A 22,202-nucleotide genomic window follows, 5' to 3' on the forward strand; every position below is an offset into this window, starting at 1 on the left:
CCTAGATATTCGGGTAAGTTCGAAAAATGTTTGGGATAGTAACGGAAATAACGCTTGACATTTTAAAACCTGTTAGAAGCGTTGCCAGATGCGGATATTTACAGAAAGCAAGCAAGTAATCGATAATTTCTCCAGTTGGAGCTATCGATTATTGCCAAATTTGTGTAAACATCGATTGTATCGCTGTACCGAGACAACAATAATAGAAATAAATTAAGTCAATTGGCGAATTAAACTATATTAGGCGCGGCACAACGGTGCACATTTGATGAGCAGCAGGCGGGGAATGCCGTGACGAAAGGCGGCAGTGCGTCCGATGGAAGGCCACCGCGCAACAGTGTTCCTGCAGGTGTGTCCGCTCCGGAAGCGATGTTCTGATCAGAAGAGACCAGCCCACTTTTGGGAAAGTGGGCGTTGTCACCAGAGCGCACGAACGCAAAGCCCCCGGCCACCTGTCTTTCTCCCACTGTGTGTGTGCTAATCGAGGTTTCCCCTTGCCCCTTCCTTTCCAGAAATGTACGCGATAGTGGTGCATGTGCATTGCGACTAATCCAAAGAGTCCCCCAGTGGTCATAACGCATTTAACAACCATCGCAGCCAAAAAGTCACGTTTCTCCAGAGATCCCCGTGTGTCTGCACTTTCCCCATCCCCGATAACCCCGCCCCAAGCATGGACGAAGATATCCTGAACGCTGTGGAGTCCCTGTTCGGCAAGGATGTCAAGATCGTGGACTGCGAAACCTCTTCCTCGCTGCAGCAGGAGGAGGTGTTGCTGGTCAACGGAGTGCCGGTGAAGCTGGATGGGCTGCCGGCGGATGATGCCAGTGCCATTAAGGCAGCTTTGCTGGAGGGGCAGATGCCATCGGTCGAGCACCTGAATCAACTGCTCTTCCGCGCCGGATTGGCCCAACAGCCCATCGAGGTAGAAACCTCGTTGACTGTCAAGTCCTCTCTGACCACCACGGAGGAGGTGCTGGTCTCGCGCAACGGACAGATCCTAGACGAACGCACCGTAGAGACCAAGGAAAACTTTAACCATCAGTCGCATCAGAAAGAGATCTGGCATCCTGTCAAGCAGCAGTCGGCCTTGGCGCGTGCCACTCCCGAGAATGCCCTCAAATACCGAACCACTTCGAATTCCACGTTCACTTCGCAGGCCACTGACTCGGACGAGCGTCCAGTTGATCCTTTGGGCCGGCAGCTGAACCAAACCTTCTCGAATGCTTCCCTAATGTCCAGTAGCTCGGCAATTACTGGATCCGATCAGGTCATCGGATCCGTATCATCCACCACTATTGGCGACAAGAGCTCGAATATAAGCAGCTGCGACTCCGGGCACGATGGCCTCTTCCACAGCGTGTCGATGAGTGCACCCTGGTCACATCCACGTGACACTTTAACCGACTCCTTGTACTGCGACATTCCCAGCTCCGCAGATGAGTCGGATGCGGTTTCTATCCTAGTAAGTTCAAAAGAATTTGCTAGTCGCTGATTAACTAATTATTTACCTACATTAGAACACCCACTTGAAGATCACAGAGCCATTCGATTGCCAAACAGCGCCAGTTTACGCCAAAGACATACCCAAGAAGGGCAACCTGGATTCGGTGGTCAACCTGCTTATCAATAACAACGCTAAGGATGTGCGGTTTGCCTTTCTGACCTCTTCCCGCTTGTTTTCACCACCACACCAGCTGCTTTCCAAAATCATTGCCAAGATTGATGAAGAGGAAAACGAGGAAAACGTGTTACGACTTTTGAACGAATGGCTAAACACCTGTCCCGGGGACTTTAGCCATGAACTGCTGTTGCAGGAGCTGGAAAAAAAGCGTAATGTAAAAGGATTGGCAGCTTTTTTGGATGGCATTCCCCAAGCTTTAGCGCAAAAAGCCGAAAATGGACGAAGTCAGCTAAATAACCTGCTTACCAAGCAATCGTCGGCCAGCTCGTTGGGACGTCAGAGCAGTATTAAATCGCTGAAACGCTTTGCCGCCAATGTCTACAAAACAGACAATGTGCTAAACAACTGCAGCAGTGCCTTCGAGTTGGCTCACCAACTTTATGCCATCGAGTACGCCTATCTGTCACAAATACGTCTGGAGGAATTTGTGGAAGTGCTCGAAAAGGATGAGCTGAAGTCCTGCATAAGCCAAACCAAGGCGGGCACCTTGGGTTCGAATTGCATCAGCCAGGTGACAATCGACAGCTATGTGCAGTGGTTCAACCAGCTGAGCTACTTGACTGCTACGGAAATATTAAAGGTGAGTACTAAAGAAAATTAACCATTTATCAAATGAAATTCATTATTCTTTCGTCCCTAGTTGGGCAAAAAGTCCCAGAGAGCACAAATGATCGACTTCTGGGTGGAAACGGCTCTGGAATGCTTTAACACAGGCAACTTCAACAGCTTGATGGCCATTCTAACAGCATTGAACCTTACTGCCATAGCTAGGCTTAAGAAAACAGTGAGTTTTCTATATCGAAAACTAGTGAAGTCTGAATTTACTAATATTTTTTGTAGTGGTCCAAAGTGCAAACGACAAAGTTCGAGGGCTTGGAGCATCAAATGGATCCCAGTTCGAACTTTCTTAACTACCGGTCCACCATGAAGGCAGCTGTTTGGCGTTCGGAAAGGGAAATGGCCAACGAAATTGAGCGTGCCATCATCCCATTCTTTTCGCTGTTCCTCAAAGATTTGCATGCCATTAACGAGAGCCAGGAAACAAAGTGAGTTTGTTTGTGTATAAATGACCCTGTTTCAAGATTAAACAAATCCAAATTCGTTTGCAGATTGGCCAACGGATACATCAACTTTGAGAAGTGCCTTCATTTGGGCACCCAGTTGCGAAACTTTGGCAAATGGCAGCGGTTGGACTGTCCATACGAGCAGTTGCCCACTGTGGTGTCCTACTTGTTGAAGGCGGAGGTGCTGAACGAGGATCTTTTAATGAAGGCCTCCTACGAGTGCGAGCCACCCGAAAACGGCGAGGAGAAGGATCACTACAAAACGCTGAAGGCTGCAAGGAAATCGAACACATAATCACCAATCATTAACGACAATCCTCGGGATAGTGCAACAAATAATACAAAACAACAACAAAAAAACGATGCAATAATTCTCGCACTCTTTCGTTGGCGTTCCATTTTCACATTTTGCATTTGTATCGCGATAAAACAGTAACAATAATAACTCTTACACTTCCACTGTGTTTGTTAATTTGTACTTAAGCTTAGACGACGGTATATATTTATTTGCAATCGAATTATATATATACAAGTGACGGGCATTTAATTAGAAACACCAAAAATATGCATAAAATTACTAAAGTAATGTTTTAAATGTTGTATTTTAGCAGTTATATACCACGAAAAATACATAAAAATAAAAGACTTCGATAAATCCCAAAGTTTTCCCTAACGAATGGTGGCGAACTTCTGAAAGTCGACCGTTCCAAACTTGCCAAACAGCTCCAGCGGATAATGCTTGCCCTCGACTGGCGCATGGATGCGGATCTGGCGCATGTGGGTGTCCCTGCCATTCTGGTGGTTCGAGATCACAGCAATCTGAAGCATGAAGGTGCGTATGGACTTGACGTTCCCATCCTTAATGGGTATCTGCACCCAGCCGGTGGGTTCGGTGAGGTCCATCACCTGCAGCTCCTGCAAGTCGTTGAAGTTCGTTCCAGATCGTATGGAGATTCTTGATGGCGTGTAACTCTCGTCCAGCTTGTAATCCGTGTATATGTAAATCTGACTGATGTTCGTACGCTTGTGGAATTGAATGTTGACCAGGTGGGGAAGCTGACCGTCCGACTGCCAATAAGTATCCATGATGTTGTCTCGCAGACGCTCCACTCCAAATCCTGAAAGCGAAAGAAAATTGTACAATACGTAAGGATCACGTAGTTACACTAAAAGTTACCCGGCTTGCAGGAGGAGAGGCTCCAAACAGCCTGAGCGCCCACTTCCCGCACAAAGCCCAGGCGCTCCTCGGCCAGGGGATCCTCTTCGCTGCTTGGGGGCGGGTTGGCCGTTATATCCTCATCCATTGAGGCTGCCATTGCAGCAAATACGATTTTTAAAAACTGTCTAAATTTTATTATACAAAAGCCGCTTGTAGACGCACAAATCAGCTGTTTGTTTTGTTAGTGCCTGAGTTGTGCATGCTCTGGTCACACTGCGCGGCACATGTGCGAGTAGTTCGTCAACAAAATATTAATTTGCTAAATAAAATAAATAAAAATGGTTCGTAAACTCAAATTTCATGAGCAGAAGCTGCTCAAGAAGGTGGACTTCATCACCTGGAAGGTGGACAACAGCGGCAAAGAGAACAAAATCCTTAGGCGCTTTCACATTCAAAAAAGGGAGGACTACACCAAGTAAGAGACCAAAATGCTCACATATGTATTTAAATCCTCATTAAATTTATGTTTATTTAGGTACAACAAGTTGTCCAGGGAGATACGGGAACTGGCAGAGAGGATAGCCAAGCTGGATGCTTCAGAACCTTTCAAAACGGAGGCCACCACCATGCTCCTAAACAAGCTGCACGCCATGGGAGTTTCCAACGATCAGCTAACTTTGGAAACGGCGGCCAAGATATCCGCCAGCCACTTTTGCCGACGTCGTCTACCCGTGATCATGGTGAAACGTGAGTGCCATCCCTTAATATCACTTCATTTCCATATAATCAACCATTATCCGTTGGCAGTGCGAATGTCGGAGCACCTGAAAGCGGCCACAGACCTCATAGAGCACGGTCATGTGCGTGTGGGTCCGGAAATGATTAAGGACCCTGCTTTTCTGGTCTCCAGAAACCTCGAGGACTTTGTCACCTGGGTGGATGGCTCCAAGATCAAGGAGCATGTACTCCGCTACAACGACATGCGTGACGATTTCCAAATGTAGGGAAACTACCTTTAAGATAACCAGTAGAGTAACTAAAGCTAACTTGCAATAAAACCAACTAAGACTTTGTTAAATAATCATGTTCAATAACTTTATTACATTTTATATAATAATGTTTAGATCTCATTAATATTCATTATTCAGGAGCGAATTGCGCCAAGGGCACAACTGCGCCGACACGCACATACATATACATATTTATTTTAACCTGATCCCCCGAATTACCGATCTGCTCGAAATCATTTTTTAATGGCGGTTCACAGTTGGATTATGCTCTATTAGTTTTTACCCTCACTTCGCTATCTAAAGTCAATCGTGTTGAAATACCTTGCGGAAAATACTTGGAAACAAGTGAGAGCCAGCGGATGTACACAATAAATTATAAGATAGCAGTGTGGATTGATCGGTCGCTTTATTTATAAAACGGGATGAGTGTGGTTGTGGTTAGGGACTAAGGTGCAGGCAGGTGCATCGAACAGTTGAGCGGTCTAAAAAGTGACTAATGAACAAAGTTAAAAGTAAGATCGATGGCAGTTACACGAGTCGATTCAAGCCAGGCTCAGCATAAGAAGCAAATGCATTCGAAATAGTTCTAGTGTGGTTAGAAGTGCAATACAGTTTGTGGAGATTTTAGAGTCCGACTGCTCGTCGTGCATCTGACTTTGCAAAAAGAAATCTAAAAGAACAGTGGATGATTTCCGTTTCAGCAGTCAAAAGTCTTTTTCTGTTTGTATAGATATACATAAGTTTAAGTATTAGTTGTATTATTATTCCTTTTTAAATACGCATAAAAAGTAAATATTAATTAGTGTTAAAATAAATAGCTAGTGGCATTAAAATTAGTTTCGACTTTGGCTGCGGTCCATACACGATTTCATTTCCGCCTGCCCAAGGCCAAGAAAAAGTTTTACATGAATAACTTCATAACAATATAAAACAAATTAATAAAAAGGATTTTCTACATTTGTTCCTCCCATCTTCGTACAGCGGAGCTTACTGTTTGCAAACAAAAAATACATTCATTCAAAATTCCATTACATTCTTTTGGCTGTCGAGTGCAATCTACCTGCTCTATCTGTTCTTCGTTTACAATTGAATGCTTCTCCTACTGCTTCAGGCTTGCGTGAACAATAAATTCTTAGGCTGGATATATGCATTTATATTCAAAATAAATATTCAATCGCATTGTATTAATCACTACAATATTTTTCGTAAATTCCGATTTGTTGTTCTTGAAACATGTGCAAATAGTATTTAGCCGTATATGCCCCGATGAACACCAAAGCCCCGCGACCTATAGAAAAACATTCGGTATATGTTTTGTTATGCTTCCATAGATGTCTTAATGCGCAATCTTGTAGAATAGTGTGGTTCCGACCAAAACCGCGCCAAGCGCCCGTTGTTGGCCAAACCGCTCCACTGCTGCCTCCCTCCTGCATCCGAATCGAGATGCCACTCAAAATACTCAGCCCACCGCTTAGATTACAAGCGCCATGTCTTTTTTGCTGGGCAACTGCACCCGCTTGCCCTGCCACAGGGAGTTGTGTATTGTGAAGGCGTCGATGGTCACTGTCAGATGCTTTGTGTGCACTTGCGAGAAGCACTTGCCTCCTGAGTTGTATCTGCAGAAATGGGGATACAATACGTTTGAGAAATCAAGTAAATTGGAGGATATACCATTCCACTCACTTGAAAAACTTGTCGAACATGACTTCTTCGACTTGACTAGGCCCAGTACCATACAGCTTGGTCACCTGGTCCGTTTCGGGCTGGTAGCTGTAGAGGGCGCGGAACTGGCAGCCAGCATCGCGGAAGAGTACCAGGAAGTGCTTCGCCTCCGAGCGCGCAATCTTCTCCAGCACTTTCTGTTTGGCCTCGCGGTTGACAACGCCGGGAAAAACACAATATTCAACGGCATTCAGGATGATTCCACGATTCGATTTGGCCGCTGGTTGTTTATAGAGTTTAGGACCTGTAGATGCAGTACAGATAAAGTTAGAAAAGTGGTTGGCACATTTGCATATTTTCGGATATCTCCTTCTACTTTTTGGTGGCAATGTCAAGCTTCTAGATTCTAGATCGCAAAATCTTCTAGTCAATTTATCAAAATGCAGGACACGTGCAAGAATTAATGCAAAACGTTGGTGAATCTACGGGATTCATTTTTAAAATACTAGGGAGTGGTAAGCAAATCATAAAAAAACATTCGCACAAAAAAATAACGAAAATAAAAGGCCTGGCTTAAATTGCATAACTTATAAGCAAATAAAATGTAACATTAAACAGTGCTTGCAATTTTCTTTTTAGTATTTCAAAGTGAAGCTGGTTAATCTTGCAACTCTTGCGGTGTTTTTATATCACTAAGAAACACATTTTTTTGGGTTTCATTTGAACATCGAAAGTCGTGGATTTGACGACGCTAGGGAAGGTAACAGGTGGACGAACGAAGAATCGGATTCTACAGACTGCCGCAGCCCACTAGAATATCTTGTATATCTATGTAGAACTCATATGTATGTCGAATAAGTAAAGTGCATTCTGCACAGATAATGCCAATTCGTAATGAATGAACAAACCGATAAAATTACAAAATTCTGAAATCATAATTAGGCGTTCCAACTTAGGTAGTACAGATGCAGGTGAGATGCAGATGACCAATGGTGTATGGATTGGTGGAAGGTGATTGGATAACTGAGGATTGATTTGAAGTATTGGTATGGCTGGTATGATTTGTTTTCTGATTGTTTTGAAGACGAGAGAGAGAGATACAAACCCGAATATTCCATGTTCAAATTCGGAGTTAAAGAGAAATCGCTGGATCCATCATCAAATCCGCGACGTTTCGATATCAAACCTGGCGGCAATGAGCCCGGTCCGGAGGGAGATGGCATATGCCTACCTGAAGCGCCCATTCCCATTCCAGGCGACGGAGCACGCCTCGGCGGAGTGGCGCGTCCCAGTCCCGAATCTGTGTCTAACCGGCAAGCAAAGAGCAGGGATGGAATCCGTGTAAGTCGAGGCATTCAGCGCGGACGGTCACATGCACAAAACAGATTTGATCAGAACGGTATCACCCAGGTCCATGCAGGTGAAACCAGTCGATGGATGCGTTATTGTTAGTCACCAGTCACGTGGATGGATGGCGAGTTCGATGAGTTCGTTTAATTCGGTTAATATTCGATTGGATTTTTGTTGGTTAATTTCAAGATTCGTTTTTAGACAAGATTGAGTTGAAAGAAAGAGGAATAAAAGAAGAGAATGTGTGCACAAAATTTAGTTAAGCAATTTCGTAGATATCTTAATAGCTAGTTGATCTGAATCATGATCTGGATTAAAATCGAAAAATGTACTGATTAGTGTTGGCGGTGCAGATGTTTGCATGAGTGTATTTGTGCTAGTGTATCCCATATCTCACAAGTGGAGTAAGTAAGCAAACTCGATCGGTCGACAGTATGCCGGTACCAGTTGCGCATATAAAGCTGTAGAAACCAACCCCAGGCCCCGCAAATCATCTGACGAACACAAGAAAGCTTGAGAGGGAACCACACCACCACCACCACCACCGCATCATCGTAAGGAACGTGGTAGACCGAATCATTCCAGTGAAAGGTTACAAACTAAAATCGCAAAACAGCAAAGAATAGTATAATCAAATATGTACAAATATATGAAAAGAAATGAGAAAGGGGAAAGTAAGTTACTTATCACCACCAAAGATACCAGAACCAAAGCACAGTCACAGGTTTAACCAAAAGATACCACTAGAAATACCCAAAAAACAACTTCAACAGAAAGAAAGTGGCAGAAAGGTAAATACTTAATAGGACTAAATAGAGAGTAGAGTATGGGGTAACAGAGAAAGGTAACAGGCAGGCAGCTTGATTGTTGCTGCTGTGGAACGCTTCTTACCGCACAGATTCATTAGCGAATTGGACTTTCGGCCCCGGAAATTAAGCGTGCTGCCCTTAGCGACGGAGATACGCGACAGAGTGCGGCCCCTTTCTACGCCGGCTGGCTCTGAAATCAGGTGGAGTCAGGTCACGAAAGACGCGAGCCGAGTGCATCAGTATACAGGTGGAACACATGATTCTTATTCATTCGCAATTCGTTAACACAAATGAATGGGTGGCACAAAATGAGGTACAAATATCGTAAATCAAACTTAGATCGCCCGGCACCCCCAAAAACCAAAATTCATCTTCAAAATTGTAGACCCAAAAACCAGAAAAATTAAAGAAATTAAAATATCTGATGTGTGTATATCCTCAAACGCGCCTCAGGTCCACTTTTCAGCTCAGGTGCAATCTTTCTGGCATTGGTGCATTGGATTAGTTGAGGTTGTATGCAGTTTGCTGTTAGCCATAAATCAGTACTTGAACCAAAATCAAAACTTGTTAGTTAGTTAAAGACAAACCATAAGAAACTATAAGCGCTGGAGCGTTTCAACTTTCGTTTCATTTCTTAGCGTGTTCGAATGCGAATTTGTGAAATTAAACAGAGGGAAACAAAAATAAAAAGAGAACTAAGTGGGCGTGTTATCCATCACCAACCTCTGGAAGTTTTGTACGATCCCCGTCGTCCAATCGGAGTTGAACTTGTACTGGGATAATCATCGGGTGACTCTGTTTAAACGAGATTAGTTGTTATGTCTTATCAAATAGGTTGTCCAAATACCATAGTTATTAAGAAAACTTAGAGCTACATTCAAGTACAGGTGCAATTCAAATAGTTAGATTCTAAGACCCATTTATCGGAAAGTGGCCAGATACAAAATGAACTTAAAGTTTAACTAAACATGCTTAACTTAGATCAAACTACAACAGATGAAATATAAGACAATGCAATGAGGGTAAAATAACAAAAACATAAATTACCTTTTACAGTGAGGGAGTCTTGCGAGCCCCTGTAGTAATCTCTTTTCATTGAATTTGAGCTTAGTTGACCGTAGCCTGTTAAGTTCAAATTCAAAACGAAACAAAAAGTTAACAAATTAGCAGAAAATAGGTATATAGCTGGACAAAACAATATAAAACACAAAATAAAACACAAGTATTTTCGGCGTGCCGAAATTCCTAAAAAAAAAAACCTGGCATCGATTATTGTGGCGTTTTCTTTTGTTCTTTTGAGCCCCGGTAAATTGCTCACCGGTTAGATTCGAGCTTGAGCCTTTTTTGCCCCGACTAGAGAAGCTTGAAGCCTCGCTGATGTCCACGCTGGCATCGTCCACGTGAATTGTCTTAGGCCTGGGACGCGTGGTGCGCTGCTGCCTCAGCCGTGGGGTCGTTGAGGTGGATGAATGCGATTGCAGCTTCACGTGAAGGTCGGGCCGATCCAGGGTTTTACCCTATGAAAGAATATCAAAGTTTAAGTTCATGCTTTGCATTGTTGAGTACAACTCTCTTGTACCTCTCGCTCGGCCTCTTCAATGGCTTTCTTGAGTCTGTGCTGCTCCAAAATGGCCGCTCTCCGTGCCATTTGCTCCTCCTTTTTCCGCGATCGTTCCTCCTCCTTTTCGCGCTCCTTTTCTCGCTTCTGGGAAGCCTCAATCTCTTTGCGCGCCTTCGCCTCCTCCTGTTGCTGGCGACGTTGCAACGACAGTAGCATGATTTTCTCCTTGCGACGCTCCATCTCATCAACAGATTCCTGTAGGCATATAAATGGATACGCTTAATATGCGAAGAACTTATTTTGTTATCAGATCCCCTCATCTATTTGATTGCAAAAACGACTTGGAACCCACAAGACCCATTTGGCGCTCTTACCGGATCCAAATTGGTGGAATCTGCTCCGATGACCAGCGCCTTGTTCTTGGCCGCCTCTGCGTTGTTGCTACTCTGTTGGAGTCGCGTGGGCGACATTGGTTGCTGCGTCTGCTGCGGTGACTGATTGCTGACATCCTCCAAGTGATGACGATCGTTACTAGTTGGTGACATTGCTCCCGAAACGGCCAACTGGCGCAATTGGATTGGCGGCTCATCCGTGTACTTGTTGTACGTGGCATTTCCGGGAGATTTGACACTGTTGGAGTTGTTTAGGCCATGGATGCTGTGCCTGGTCACCGGTTTGCTGTTGACATCATCATTCCCGAATCCAATATTGTTGTTGTTGTGCAGATGACTTAGCGATTCGCGTTTCAGGGTCGCCTGGTTATCGACGCTGTCCCGACTTCCCGGTGGAGACTCCTTTTTGGGCGATCGCTTGGCGCGCAGAGGTGGCTTGGGTCGTTTGGGCTGCTCATCGTCGAAGGAGATGTAGAAACCCTTCTCGGGCGGCTGGTCCTCGCCACCGGAAGCCGCTGCCATGGCTCGGGGATCCTGGAAGCTGTTGGCTTGGATGGAGGGACGGGATGGCGAGGGTATGCGATAGGTGAGATTGCCGCTGGTGATGTTCAGCTTGTTGGAGATCATCTCCCCGCTGTCATAATCCTCCGAGCTGCTGCCTCGTCCGCTGTGCCCCTGCAACCGATGTTGCTGCTGAAGTTGCTGTTGGTGCTGGTGCTGCTGCTGCTGTTGGTGTACAAAGTCGGAGACGTGCGTTGACTGCATAGATTCGATGATGTTCCGTTCCAGCTCATCAACATCCTCCTCGTCACCGATGAAGCAAATACTCTGCGGTGCCATCATGTCCTCCTGCTGCATCGGCATACCCATGGGCATTCCCATGTTTTGTGGTGCCTTGGGCGAGCGATTGTCTCGCAAGTTGGTCAGCGACTGCTGGCGCTGCACGCCATTGGATCCACTAACCTGACGTTGCCCGTGCTGTGGCGAAGCCTGTACCTGAAACAGGTGCTGTAGCTCGCCACCACCACCGCCACCACCTCCTGCTCCGTTCTGGTGAAGCATAAAGCTGCCAGGGCTCGGGGCTCCCGCACTCGAGGGCGGCCTGTTCATCCAGGTCTGCTTCTGCTTTTGGTGCTGCTGCGTCTGCCAGGCATTCACATCCACCAGGGAAGGCTGGATCTGTTGCTGTTGTTCATAAGCGGCGGCTGCTGCGGAGTGAGCCCAAGTCCTGCGCTGCGGATGCGGATGAGCTTGAGGCTGCGGCGATGACTCATGCAGGTAGAAGTGGTTGGTGGGCTGCCCGTAATCGTCGTACACAACGCTGCTCCGATACTGTGGAGCTCCGCCGTATGGCGAGTGGTTACTGTGATTGTACGCCGCCCCGTTGTCGCTGTAAATGCTTTGCGGCTGTTGTGCCTGCTGCGGCATGTAGTGTGCGGGCTGCGGCGGCGACATATACTGCCCATGCTCGTTGACGTACTGCATCTGTTGCGGCATGGGCATGGGCTGCTGCTGCTGATGGTGGAGCTGCTGCTGGTAAGGATCGCGACTGGGCGGACGGGAGCTGTATGCGCTGACTGGGGCGTTGTAGGCCTGCGGAAGATGGGGCGATGAACCAAAGCTTTGCTGCATGGGTCTCTGCTGCTGGTAATGGTGATCAGCCAGGTGCTGCTGCGACCCATAGGTCTGTTGCTGTGGACGCACGGTTAGTGTGGGCAGGTGGCGAGTTGCAGATTTCAAAAGTGGCGTGTTGCAAGTTGCAGGGAACGAGATCAAAGAACAATTTGTTAGTTGACAAACGTGCATTATTGGAATTCATTTTGGCGACAAATTTGGAGTACTTTCAGTAAAGAATCAGGCTAGTGATTACTGCATCAGACTTCAGACTTATCAGACTTCCTACTTTCAAATATCATATAAGCAGTAATCACTAATCAGTTCTTAAATTCCCAGCCAAGAAACAAAACAAAACACTAAGCATTCCACATCCTTCGTTAATTTGAGCAACTGCTGCACTGAGCTTAAAGTCGGACGATGTGTTATGGGCGGATGGATTACCTGGTTCAGCATGTTGGCTATTTGCTGAGCCTGCATGAGCTGTTGGGCTTGGAGGTGCTGCGCCTGCATTTGGCTTTGCTGGGTGGCCAGGCGGTGGATATCCTGCTGGATATCCTGCAGATTCATGTTCATAATGGCGATACTTTGCTGCTTGATCCACATCCCGGCGATTAGGAGGTAAGTTAATGTGGTTTGATTGGTTAATGGGCGTGTTTTGTGTTGTATAATTGTTGCGTGTAAGTATGTGTGGATGTAGAAGCAGGCACAGACACAAAATGGGGGTAAAAGAGAGACACAGGCGTTAGACATAAATTCTCTGGCACTCGGATTGTATGGGTTAGACGGGGGAAGGGAAATTGGGGGAAAACTTGTCACACCCACCTGGTATTTGTCCAAATCCACGGGATCCATATCAGGCGTGCGCTTTGATTCGTTGCTCATGGTCTCCCATTTCATCACGTCCGGACACGATTCCAAATCCTCCTGCGAATACATAGAAGTAAACATTCAGATCACCTATAAAGCTCTACACTTTTGACTCAACGCCTACCTTCTCCTGGTGCCTCAGCAAAGCCATCTCGATCTTGCGCTTGTCCTGCTCAATGCGCCGCCGCTTCTCCTCCAATTTCATTCGAATGGTGGACAACTTGCTGGCGTTTTCCAGCGAGCGCATATCGTCGTCTCCTACATCCAACTGCCAAGCAGCCGGACTTGCTGGCATGCTGCTCGTCGAGGACTTGCGAACGGGCGTGCTCTCCGGATCGTAGCCACTGGTGGAGCGGGAATCGTTGTATGCATCTGGTGTCATGCCGCTGTTGCTGCTGTAGTCTTTGTCGCTGGAATGTTGCTTGTGCCTAGCCACCGGCAACGGGCTGCCCGCATTCGAAAGATTGTGCGACGACACCGTGGGCACATTGTCGACACTGTCGATAAGGTTAAAGGGAAAAATGTAATCGACCACGGCTTATACATAAATGCAAACTCTCATAAAGTATGACTCACCTGACTTGCCGGCGCATCGAATACTTTTCCGTTTCGCGATCCTGCTTCTCAGAGCCGGAGTCCGTATCGTAGCCCAACTGCAACGTGCCCCTAGCATCGGCAATTGAAGAGCGAACGGCCACAGCGGGTTCAACTGGATAACTGCCCACACTGGTGTTGGACAGTTTGCGTTCCCTGTCGCGTTCGTATCGTCCCAGCGTATTCAGCTGATCCTGCGAGCCACCAAAGTTCTCGATGGTCAGCTGGGAGTCCTCGCTGGAGGAGTTTCTGCGCGAGCGACGACCTGAAAGTGCAGCAAAGCGTTAAAAAGTTGCCACCGAATGACTGTCACGACAACAATTGGATCGGGAAGAGCTTGAAGGATATGTAATAAAGCTAAAAGTAACCGTAACACGAACTAAATTGCATTCAACTTAACGCACAAATGGATGGATAACAACTACGTTTGATACAACGATTCTGGGTCAGCAGTGACAGAGTTGGCTCATACCTGCAAAGCTTGGCCGGCGGCTCTGTTCCCAGTTACTTGGTCGACCCGCAGCGACAAAATCGCCTATTCGATTTACATTCGAGAGCAAACAGAACAGAAGTAAATGAAAAGAAGATAAAACAAATTAAATAAATAATAAATGAAATCAAATTAGCGACTTGTATGCAGCAGAAACGATAATCATTTTAACTGGAGCTTGGTTCAAGCAATTAACCAGTTCCCACATGGCGGAGCTAATAGCACATTCATCCGCCACATACAAGTCGTCTGGTCTAGGAAATTAAGAAATCAACTGCAAGCTGGGCAAACCTCTCTCGTCCGCCTTCGACTCAACATTGGTCTTTTCTTTAGCCTGGCGCAAGCGAGCCGGAACCAAGGGCTCCTGCTGTTGGATTTGGAGCTGCGACTGGGACGGGTGCTGCTGCAGTGGCTGCTGATGGTATTGCTGCTGATGCTGTTGCTGCTGATGGAGCTGCTGCTGCTGCTGCGAGTGCATGGAGGCGAGTGTGGTGATGCCACGCGACTTGTGCACCACGAAGGCTGCAGGTTGCCGGGCAGCGGTGGCGTTGTGGTTGGTGGTGGTCGGTGGTTGGTGGTTAAGCGTGTGTGGGTCGGTGGGTGGTGAAAAGAAAAAGTTACAAAATTTAAATTCAATCAGAAACCAATAAGACATTGAGTTGCAGTGTCTGTGTGCAAATAAAGAGCAAACAGAAACGTACACAAAAATTAATGGAAATAATAGGTAGAGAGAAATAATTAAAGTAACAATAATAAATAAATTACCTTCGGCATGATTACCGTCAAAATTATTTGACTGAACCGTCTGGTATTCGTTGGGCGGGGTTGATCTGCGATTTAAGCCGCCGCCAAATGAATTCGAGTGCGGAACTAAATATACGAAAATTCACAAAAACAAAAAAAAGAAAACGTAAATAAGTAAAATCAATTTGTTCAGCTTGCGAGGTAAATGAACTTGAATATTTCGGTTGGTTATTCATTGAGACTCGTTGCATCGGAAGCGGGCAAAGCAAACACACAATTCGAAAGCAGAAACAAGGTGAATCGCAGTCCATGTATGGGTGCCAAGTAAGCTGAGATGTGCCCCATGAACCGGGCAATTATCCCCAGGGCAGTCTAGTCGGTCTAACGCCTAATACTTTCACTTTCATGAAGATGAATGTGTGACACATCACCAAAACAATTCGGTTTGATATTATTACACAAACATCAATGACTTCTGTCGGTATTTACATGTCGTATATGATCCAGTTCTCCAGTCAAGTCATTTTCGGTCATGGTGCTCGGAGTATTACGATGACAAAATGCATGGTCATGGTACGAATATATCTACTGATCGATCTGATGAGTGGTGGTGCACTTACGAACTCAACACACATTGCAAAGCATATTGTGCGACTGTGACTTAGACTATATTAAAATTGTAGTTATTATCAAACAGCTGCATGTCATATAATTTTCATTCGATTTCCTTGGCTTAGCACCAAGAAATAATCAATTAGACAAACAAACGAACAAACAACCAATCAAACTGAATGTGAGCAGAACAAGCGAATAGAAAACAAACAAATGCAAATGGAAACACATTCATGAACAAACGAAGGAGGAAAATCGAGATTCGGGAAATTGGGGTACACAGAAAATGCTCGGATAGAAAATTTGAAGTAAAACCTTGGAACGGTGGTCGGTTCTGAGGCGAGCCTACGGGCGGCTGGTCGAGATCGCTGCGCAGATCGGGAATGGGTGTGACGGGCTGCACTGTGAGGCCCCGTCGATGGCAGATCCCGTGCTCATTGGCGCCCATAGTGCGCCGGGCGATGACATCTGGATATCGTCGACACGGAATTGGAGAGCGGATCAATCGAGAAGAACATGGCACGTTGTACGTTGAGTGTGTGTTTTTTTTTTCATTTGGTAAGTGTGTAGATGTGTTTTTTGGTGTGGTTTGGTGTGTGGTTATAGGACCCAAATTATTGGTGGATTTATTGCGGTTACGAGTGGCAAGAGGAAGCGTTTTGCACATAAACAAAGAAAGAGATTCAAGTACAGAGTTGGTTTATTTGATTTGGATTGTTCTCTGAAATGTGGAGAATTTCACTACATTTGGTGGGATCGGGTGATTGCTAAGATGATGAAAATTACATATGATTTCGTGTCGATTTCCTGGAGGACTCGGTGATTTACAAACGAAAATAACCGCAGGAACTATACAGTAACATAAATAAGATTTGCCTAGGTAACTGCGGTTTTACTGAACAATCTTTTCCTAAAAGGTGCTTCGTGGTTGATCTTAAACGGAGACTTATTTGCGGCGTAATCAACGCAATCTGTGAGCTGTGACGCGCTCTAAGTTCCTAGGCACTTGTGACTAAGTGATGGATGCTTTACATTTTCGCTGACTGGTATAATTTGAGTCACTCGTACATATATCCAGTTGAATGCAATGCGTAAAATGCCTTTATACATTTACTGGTACTATGACTAATTTCACTTTTCTTGTTAACCAATTCTTCGTAATAGAACCAAGAATAAAATCTAAAGCAAATCATAGGAAAAACGAAGACAAAACGAAACGCAAAACAAGAATACTTCGGATACATTTGGACAACAAAACATGCCCCGGACTGATATTCAAACACAGGCAGGCCAATCTTTTGGAGGTGAGATTAGGGTTTTGGCGGATAGATGCGATGCGGTGCAGAGTTTTGGGAATGGAAACTTGACAAAGATATTCTCCACTTACCCTGACCATCCATGCCGGGGTAACAAACACATTTGGCCGGGTGTATCTCAAACAGGTTGAACAGATCCGTCAGCAGCACTACCAGATTCAGTTTCATGGATCTGAAACAAAACGATATCATATTAGTAAAATATTCGATTTAAATAGGGAAACTTAGTAGCTACCCGCGCATGTAGGTCACATCCTCGGGCGTCATATGCATCACGGTGTAGGGCAGATGCTTCTGCGAGAAATTGCAGACCAGCAGGATGTTGTGAATAGAGTCCTCTACGGCGGGCAAATAGTTAATCCGCACACTCGTCCACGGCACCACCTTTGGGCAGTAGTACGAGATGAGCAGCGCCAAACATATGCCATCGCACAGATCCTGGAAGTCCCTTACAGGTGGTATATCCGGCGTCTGCAGACGAGAACCCTGTGATTTTGTAATTGATAAATAATGCGCAGAGGGTAAGGGAAGTTACAACTCACATTATCGTCGGGCAGCCCAGCGTCCACCTCCTTGATAATGCGCTTTTTCAGAGCGGCGCAAGCATGTGAAATCCAGCCCAGCAGAGCTTGCTCGTAGGACTGGCCAGTGGGCGCCTGATAGTTGTTGCCAGATATTCTGCACGGTAGAAAGTGAATATTAAATGGATATTATCTCAATATCAATTAGTGACTTTACCTTCGTATGGCCGCCATGACGCGGTCACCCGATGATATTTCCTTCGCATACAAAACCATCAGCGATTCTATCACAGACATGTGGGCGTTCTAAAAACGATAAAACCGAACAATAAATTAGGGAGAAACCATAAAGATTGAAGTTAAGATATACTCACAATTCGCAGCGGATTTGTTTGAATTAATACCGTTTCGGTAATGGGCATGTCCGCGGATTCGGCCACGGGAACTCCCTTGCGCGCTAGCGTCTGTATTATTGACCAGTGGTTCATGCTTTGGTAGTTGGGATCTGAGTACAGATTGGCCAGCGTCTGGCAGTAGAGCGTGGCATTGCCCAGCTCCACGATGATCTGCGGCTTGAGGCGCTCCTGGTTCTCATGGTCGCGGTAGAAGGGCTCCTTCAGGTTGTCCGGCACGCGATTGTTGAACGCCTTCGAGAGCAGCCATTTGACGGAAGCACGTTGACGAGCCTGCAACGAAGCGATGTTAAGGGAAAAGGAGTGTGCATCAGTAGAGATTGCGATAATGTGAGAACATTCTGTGCAGCAAGTGGTGGAGCACCCAACCCATACCCATGCCCATGCCCATGCCCATGCCCGTTCCCATTCCCGTTCCACGTCCAAGGCCAAGCTAAGCCTGCGTAATCAATGCACTACAACTGCATCCTCTGCGGATTGAATGACGGGTCTTTTCTTGGCAATTAACTAGCGCACTCTGAAGTGCTTTTGTATCTGTATATCCACGCCTGTTGCTGCATCTGCCAGTATTTGTATCTGTGCGCGAATGAAGCCATGCGTACAATCTTCAATATGAGTTCGATAAACTCGCTCGTGTTTGGCTTGGCGTGCGCCGCCAACCGCCAGCCGGCTTCCTTTGTTTTTCCCCCCCCAAACTCTTTTGGATTTTGGGGCCAGGAAGGGAGTGGCTGGGTAGTGGTGAAGGGGTTGCTGGTCGGATGGTCACTCAGCATGAAAGACTCCACTAGCGGGGCAGTCGCACAGCCAGCCGCCTGCCTTCTTCGCTGCTCCGTTTTTAGAATCATCTCGAGTGCTGCCATGTTTCGCCAGCCAACCCATTTCTTGTTGCACTCATAATCACAATTCTGCTCTATTCCGAATGGCCTCTTCTTGGTCTAATTGAAACTGGGGGAAAAGCAATCAAAATAAATTCTCAAGAGGAAAACTGTCGCTGTTGCAGATGCGGAAATTGGTTCTATATCGGTCGAGTCCAATGCAAAATACGTTCCAACTAGAACTTATAAAACATGTGCTTGTGTCCGATAAGATTTAGGTATTTATCTTTATTTTATAGAGACCCCCATTTTTAATGTTCGTGGGATTACAATAAATAAGAAAGTAAACATGAGATAAGGTGAAACTTCGAGGGGTAAGTTTATCAATCCATTAACTCAGTTTGATTTCGACGTGCCTTTCGTATTTGCTGCAATACTTTGACTGTCTTCATTATTGGCTTTCATTCCATAATTTTCAAACGGGTTTCTTACAAAATCGTTGCATGAAGTCATCAATAACTATGTCAGAGAATCTCACCGAAGTGGTTCGATTCTTTTGTATACCCATAGCCAGTTGAAAAGAATTTGCTCTTGGGCGGTTTTTGGATTAAATGCTTGTAACCATATGCCATAAATAATTCAAGCTGAATGCGCGGGGGGGATTGCAGTGGTGGGGAAAACAATATTGGCGTAGGTCGTAGACCGACCAGCTATGCGAATTGGTCAACAGGTGGAGGGAAAACCTGTTTGCCCAGCGAAGCGCTTTCCACCAAAAGCAAGAAACTGTCCGCAACATAATTTGAATGGCCAACGAAACGGAAAAACTCTGGCTGCACTTTGCATTGACTCGCGGGGGAAAAATGTCTAAAACTCAAATTTCAAAAGACCGTGCAGGCAATTCGAAGAAAAACAATAAATGAGGGCTGCTTTGGACGCCCACTATGAATAAACGAACGATGGATGGATGGATGGATAGCATATTTGTATTCAAGCATCCAAATACACACGAAAAAAACATAATCTAATTTAATGAGAATTAGGCTGCTGATAATTAAAAAATTTCTGCTGTTGATAAACTAGTATAATTGTTATATTTCAGAAAATAAAACTTAAAATTAATATGATGATTTATTGTTGTTCAGTTAAGAGATGTTTTTGCTCTGTGCCGCAAGCATTCCCATCCACATGTTTGTAATAAAGTTTCAGTTGCTGGTGGTTTTCAAATGTCACAAATTGAAATTGGCGCGACTTTATGATTTCATTATCTAGCCGAACGTTGCTTGTTTTTGGCATTCCAGAGAATGGGCAGCGATATCTTCGGCTAAATATAACAAAGAGTGCTGATGAAGGAAAGCGGGCAAGAAGAGAGTGCCCCGCTTGAGTCAGCGCCTCGATGTTTGGATGTTTGAATGGGTTTAGCCATGGGTTCGGTTCGTGCTAGGGTCCCTAGCTGTTTGTTCTTGCTGGCCAAGAACGAGACTCCAGCGCGACTTTCTAGGGAGTTGTCTGGGGGAAAAGTCGGTGTACACGCAAGGCCCCAAACCGCCGAGCAGAGTGTTAGCGTTTCTCCCTTTGCGCCTGGCATTCGCATGCGTAAGCCGTTTTTTTTTTTTCATTATTTGTTTTTTCTTTTCATATTTAGCGATTAGGTCATGCAACAGCGGCCAGCTCAAAGCGAGAAAAACGATAACAAATGCTTAATCTCGCAGGGGTACAGCGTATTTTCCGGCTTCGATTTTCCAGCTGCAGTTTTATGAATGGAAGTTGGCTGCTGGCGTTATATTTATTCCGATCAGCACAAGCACACCCCACACAACTACCGGTTGTAGTTGTTTGCATTGGCCATCGAAACCAGTCGATTGGTAAGTAGGTGTCGGTCGCATACTAAGCGCTAAGTTGCCGAGCGGCATTACCTCAGCGCACCATTTTGGCCAAGAGAGTAGGTGTTTAGGCCCGCTTCGCCTCCGTTGGAATGTTAATGAGTGCTTTTTGTTTTTAGCTCAAATATGAGTTTATTTTATGTGTAACTTTGTACACGGGAAGCCTTCTTGCTGCGCTTACCTGTCGTATTTCCTGTGTTTCGACATCCATGCTGACGGATTTTCCTGCGACGGACTCCGGCTCTCCGACGCCCGCCACTTCACTTTCCGCACTTTTCGCACTCTATGTTTGACCACAACACACCGCTTTTCCTTTTCACTTGTCTCTTCTGCGTGCGAGCGAGTGCGTGTGTGTGTGTGGCTTGGAGTTTTCCTCAGCTTAGGTGATTTTCACTTGGAGCCTAAACACAAGAAAATACAAAAACACGATTGGCACTTTGTCAAACCACTTGGAAATCGAGAAAAATAACTAATTGCGCACACGCATTGCCTGCGAATTTTTTTCGGGGGGCGGGGCAGGGAAAAAGCGTAAAAGGCAGGCGGGCAGCCGAAAGAAAATGTGAATCATTCACGGAGCGCGACGGTGGGTGGTGGGCGGGGGCGGGGCTGCAGTGCGACAATAACAGAGAACACTTTACAGTTGCCTGTTCGCTTTTCTCGAGATGCTGCTGCATCAGCTGTTGCGATTTGCTCGTCTGGCCAAGCCATTTACGCACTTTTCAACCCATCGCAGTGTTCAACCGCCCGTCCATGGTATAATTAATGTTTTCCCAATCCGTTTTAAGCCAGCAAGTTTCCAATTTTCTTTGGGGAACCGCCGACTTAAGTAAATGAAAACATTTTCCTTCGCCTCGCACTGTTGTTGTCCGCCGCCCGCTGTTTGCCTCTCTGTCACTCCCGCTGCGCTGGCAATGCTGGTGTGCGACACTGCTAGTGTGGTACTGCTCGCACCCACAGCGAACGAGTGGTGACCGAAAAAGCTGTGTATGTGCGCGCGGGTGTGTGTGCGAGAGTGAGTGTGGGGCCTACGCACATTTGGGATGTTTTTCGCACTGATTTGCCGCACCGACGACTTTCGCATGCATTTCACACGGTTCGCGCTCGTCCCCGCTGCATTTTTCAACAGCTTTAATACTACAAATTGGACTTAAATTGAGAAAATCACGGACACCGATCTGCTCTAAAATCTTACAAATTTTCATGTGAGAGATGGAACCCAAACCGATGATTACTCGATGCAATCGGTTTTGGCTAATCGGAAACAAATCGATTGCCGCCTAATTCTGAAAAATCGGTTGGACATGCTTCAAAACTTCCATCGCTAGAGTTGCAAGCGGAAAATATGTTTGTATTATGAAAAAACGAATAAACTAGTTGTTGCTTAATACATATTGACTAATATTAAATAATTGTATGTGCATGAAATACAAAATGCCAATATTTTTGTCGTTTTAACACATTATCACCCGACATAAACCTAAGATTCTGTTTTTGAAGAATCCATAAGAGAAGCAGATATTATTGTCATTGCTGTCAAGCAAACAAACGTATGCAGTATAAATATAAATAGATCTAAGAAACAGTAAATTCAAATATATGCATGTACATATGTATTTATAAATATTAATAACAGCTCCGTCGCCGC

The 22,202-nt window shown here is 45.6% G+C and overlaps 4 protein-coding genes across 53 annotated transcripts; 2 read left to right on the forward strand and 2 right to left on the reverse strand.

Annotated features, from left to right (window-relative positions):
• The first annotated feature begins 126 nt into the window (after window positions 1-126).
• LOC6734925 (ras-GEF domain-containing family member 1B) lies at window positions 127-3,097 on the forward strand. Its single transcript, XM_016168340.3, has 6 exons — window positions 127-349; window positions 513-1,462; window positions 1,518-2,261; window positions 2,322-2,465; window positions 2,522-2,727; window positions 2,791-3,097. The coding sequence occupies exons 2-6, from the start codon at window positions 671-673 to the stop codon at window positions 3,038-3,040; spliced, it is 2,136 nt and encodes a 711-aa protein (XP_016028201.1). The 5' UTR covers window positions 127-349; window positions 513-670; the 3' UTR covers window positions 3,041-3,097.
• Window positions 3,098-3,328: 231 nt separating this feature from the next.
• LOC6734926 (anaphase-promoting complex subunit 10) lies at window positions 3,329-4,079 on the reverse strand. The gene is made up of 2 exons (XM_002081887.4): window positions 3,923-4,079; window positions 3,329-3,863 (listed from the first exon to the last, which is right to left on the reverse strand). The coding sequence occupies exons 1-2, from the start codon at window positions 4,059-4,061 to the stop codon at window positions 3,415-3,417; spliced, it is 588 nt and encodes a 195-aa protein (XP_002081923.1). The 5' UTR covers window positions 4,062-4,079; the 3' UTR covers window positions 3,329-3,414.
• A 152-nt stretch (window positions 4,080-4,231) lies between these two features.
• Window positions 4,232-4,985, forward strand: LOC6734927 (U3 small nucleolar ribonucleoprotein protein IMP3). The gene is made up of 3 exons (XM_002081888.4): window positions 4,232-4,379; window positions 4,440-4,651; window positions 4,712-4,985. The coding sequence occupies exons 1-3, from the start codon at window positions 4,243-4,245 to the stop codon at window positions 4,906-4,908; spliced, it is 546 nt and encodes a 181-aa protein (XP_002081924.1). The 5' UTR covers window positions 4,232-4,242; the 3' UTR covers window positions 4,909-4,985.
• Window positions 4,986-6,222: 1,237 nt separating this feature from the next.
• On the reverse strand, window positions 6,223-21,826 carry LOC6734929 (patronin). Of its 50 annotated transcripts, none has more exons than XM_039292371.2 (24): window positions 21,750-21,826; window positions 20,739-20,958; window positions 17,824-18,135; window positions 17,667-17,755; window positions 17,471-17,606; window positions 17,164-17,414; window positions 17,000-17,100; window positions 15,928-16,080; window positions 15,022-15,126; window positions 14,548-14,778; window positions 14,239-14,301; window positions 13,749-14,031; window positions 13,297-13,669; window positions 13,128-13,229; window positions 12,747-12,893; window positions 10,671-12,380; window positions 10,315-10,551; window positions 10,054-10,252; window positions 9,783-9,857; window positions 9,459-9,530; window positions 8,818-8,925; window positions 7,682-7,882; window positions 6,598-6,880; window positions 6,223-6,530 (listed from the first exon to the last, which is right to left on the reverse strand). In XM_039292371.2, the coding sequence occupies exons 2-24, from the start codon at window positions 20,766-20,768 to the stop codon at window positions 6,386-6,388; spliced, it is 5,406 nt and encodes a 1,801-aa protein (XP_039148305.1). In that variant the 5' UTR covers window positions 20,769-20,958; window positions 21,750-21,826; the 3' UTR covers window positions 6,223-6,385. The 50 variants fall into 50 exon arrangements, with proteins under 50 accessions (XP_039148305.1, XP_039148304.1, XP_039148306.1 ...); XM_039292370.2 differs by having other exon boundaries at window positions 21,727-21,799; XM_039292372.2 differs by having other exon boundaries at window positions 17,164-17,399; window positions 21,591-21,796.
• Between the last annotated feature and the right edge of the window lie 376 nt (window positions 21,827-22,202).

This window comes from Drosophila simulans, chromosome 2R, assembly GCF_016746395.2.
Source record: "Drosophila simulans strain w501 chromosome 2R, Prin_Dsim_3.1, whole genome shotgun sequence".
NCBI classification, from domain to species: domain Eukaryota; kingdom Metazoa; phylum Arthropoda; class Insecta; order Diptera; family Drosophilidae; genus Drosophila; species Drosophila simulans.

Coding starts and splice junctions, on each gene's coding strand:
- LOC6734926 (XM_002081887.4), bottom strand. CDS start 4,061: ATGGCAGCCTCAATGGATGAGGATATAACGGCCAACCCGCCCCCAAGC. Junction 3,864..3,922: donor CCTCTCCTCCTGCAAGCCGG/GTAACTTTTAGT, acceptor TTTCGCTTTCAG/GATTTGGAGTGGAGCGTCTG.
- LOC6734925 (XM_016168340.3), top strand. CDS start 671: ATGGACGAAGATATCCTGAACGCTGTGGAGTCCCTGTTCGGCAAGGAT. Junction 1,463..1,517: donor CGGATGCGGTTTCTATCCTA/GTAAGTTCAAAA, acceptor TACCTACATTAG/AACACCCACTTGAAGATCAC. Junction 2,728..2,790: donor AACGAGAGCCAGGAAACAAA/GTGAGTTTGTTT, acceptor ATTCGTTTGCAG/ATTGGCCAACGGATACATCA.
- LOC6734927 (XM_002081888.4), top strand. CDS start 4,243: ATGGTTCGTAAACTCAAATTTCATGAGCAGAAGCTGCTCAAGAAGGTG. Junction 4,380..4,439: donor AAAAGGGAGGACTACACCAA/GTAAGAGACCAA, acceptor ATGTTTATTTAG/GTACAACAAGTTGTCCAGGG. Junction 4,652..4,711: donor ACCCGTGATCATGGTGAAAC/GTGAGTGCCATC, acceptor ATCCGTTGGCAG/TGCGAATGTCGGAGCACCTG.
- LOC6734929 (XM_039292371.2), bottom strand. CDS start 20,768: ATGGATGTCGAAACACAGGAAATACGACAG. Junction 12,381..12,746: donor TAGCCAACATGCTGAACCAG/GTAATCCATCCG, acceptor GTGCGTCCACAG/CAACAGACCTATGGGTCGCA. Junction 6,531..6,597: donor ATGTTCGACAAGTTTTTCAA/GTGAGTGGAATG, acceptor CCATTTCTGCAG/ATACAACTCAGGAGGCAAGT.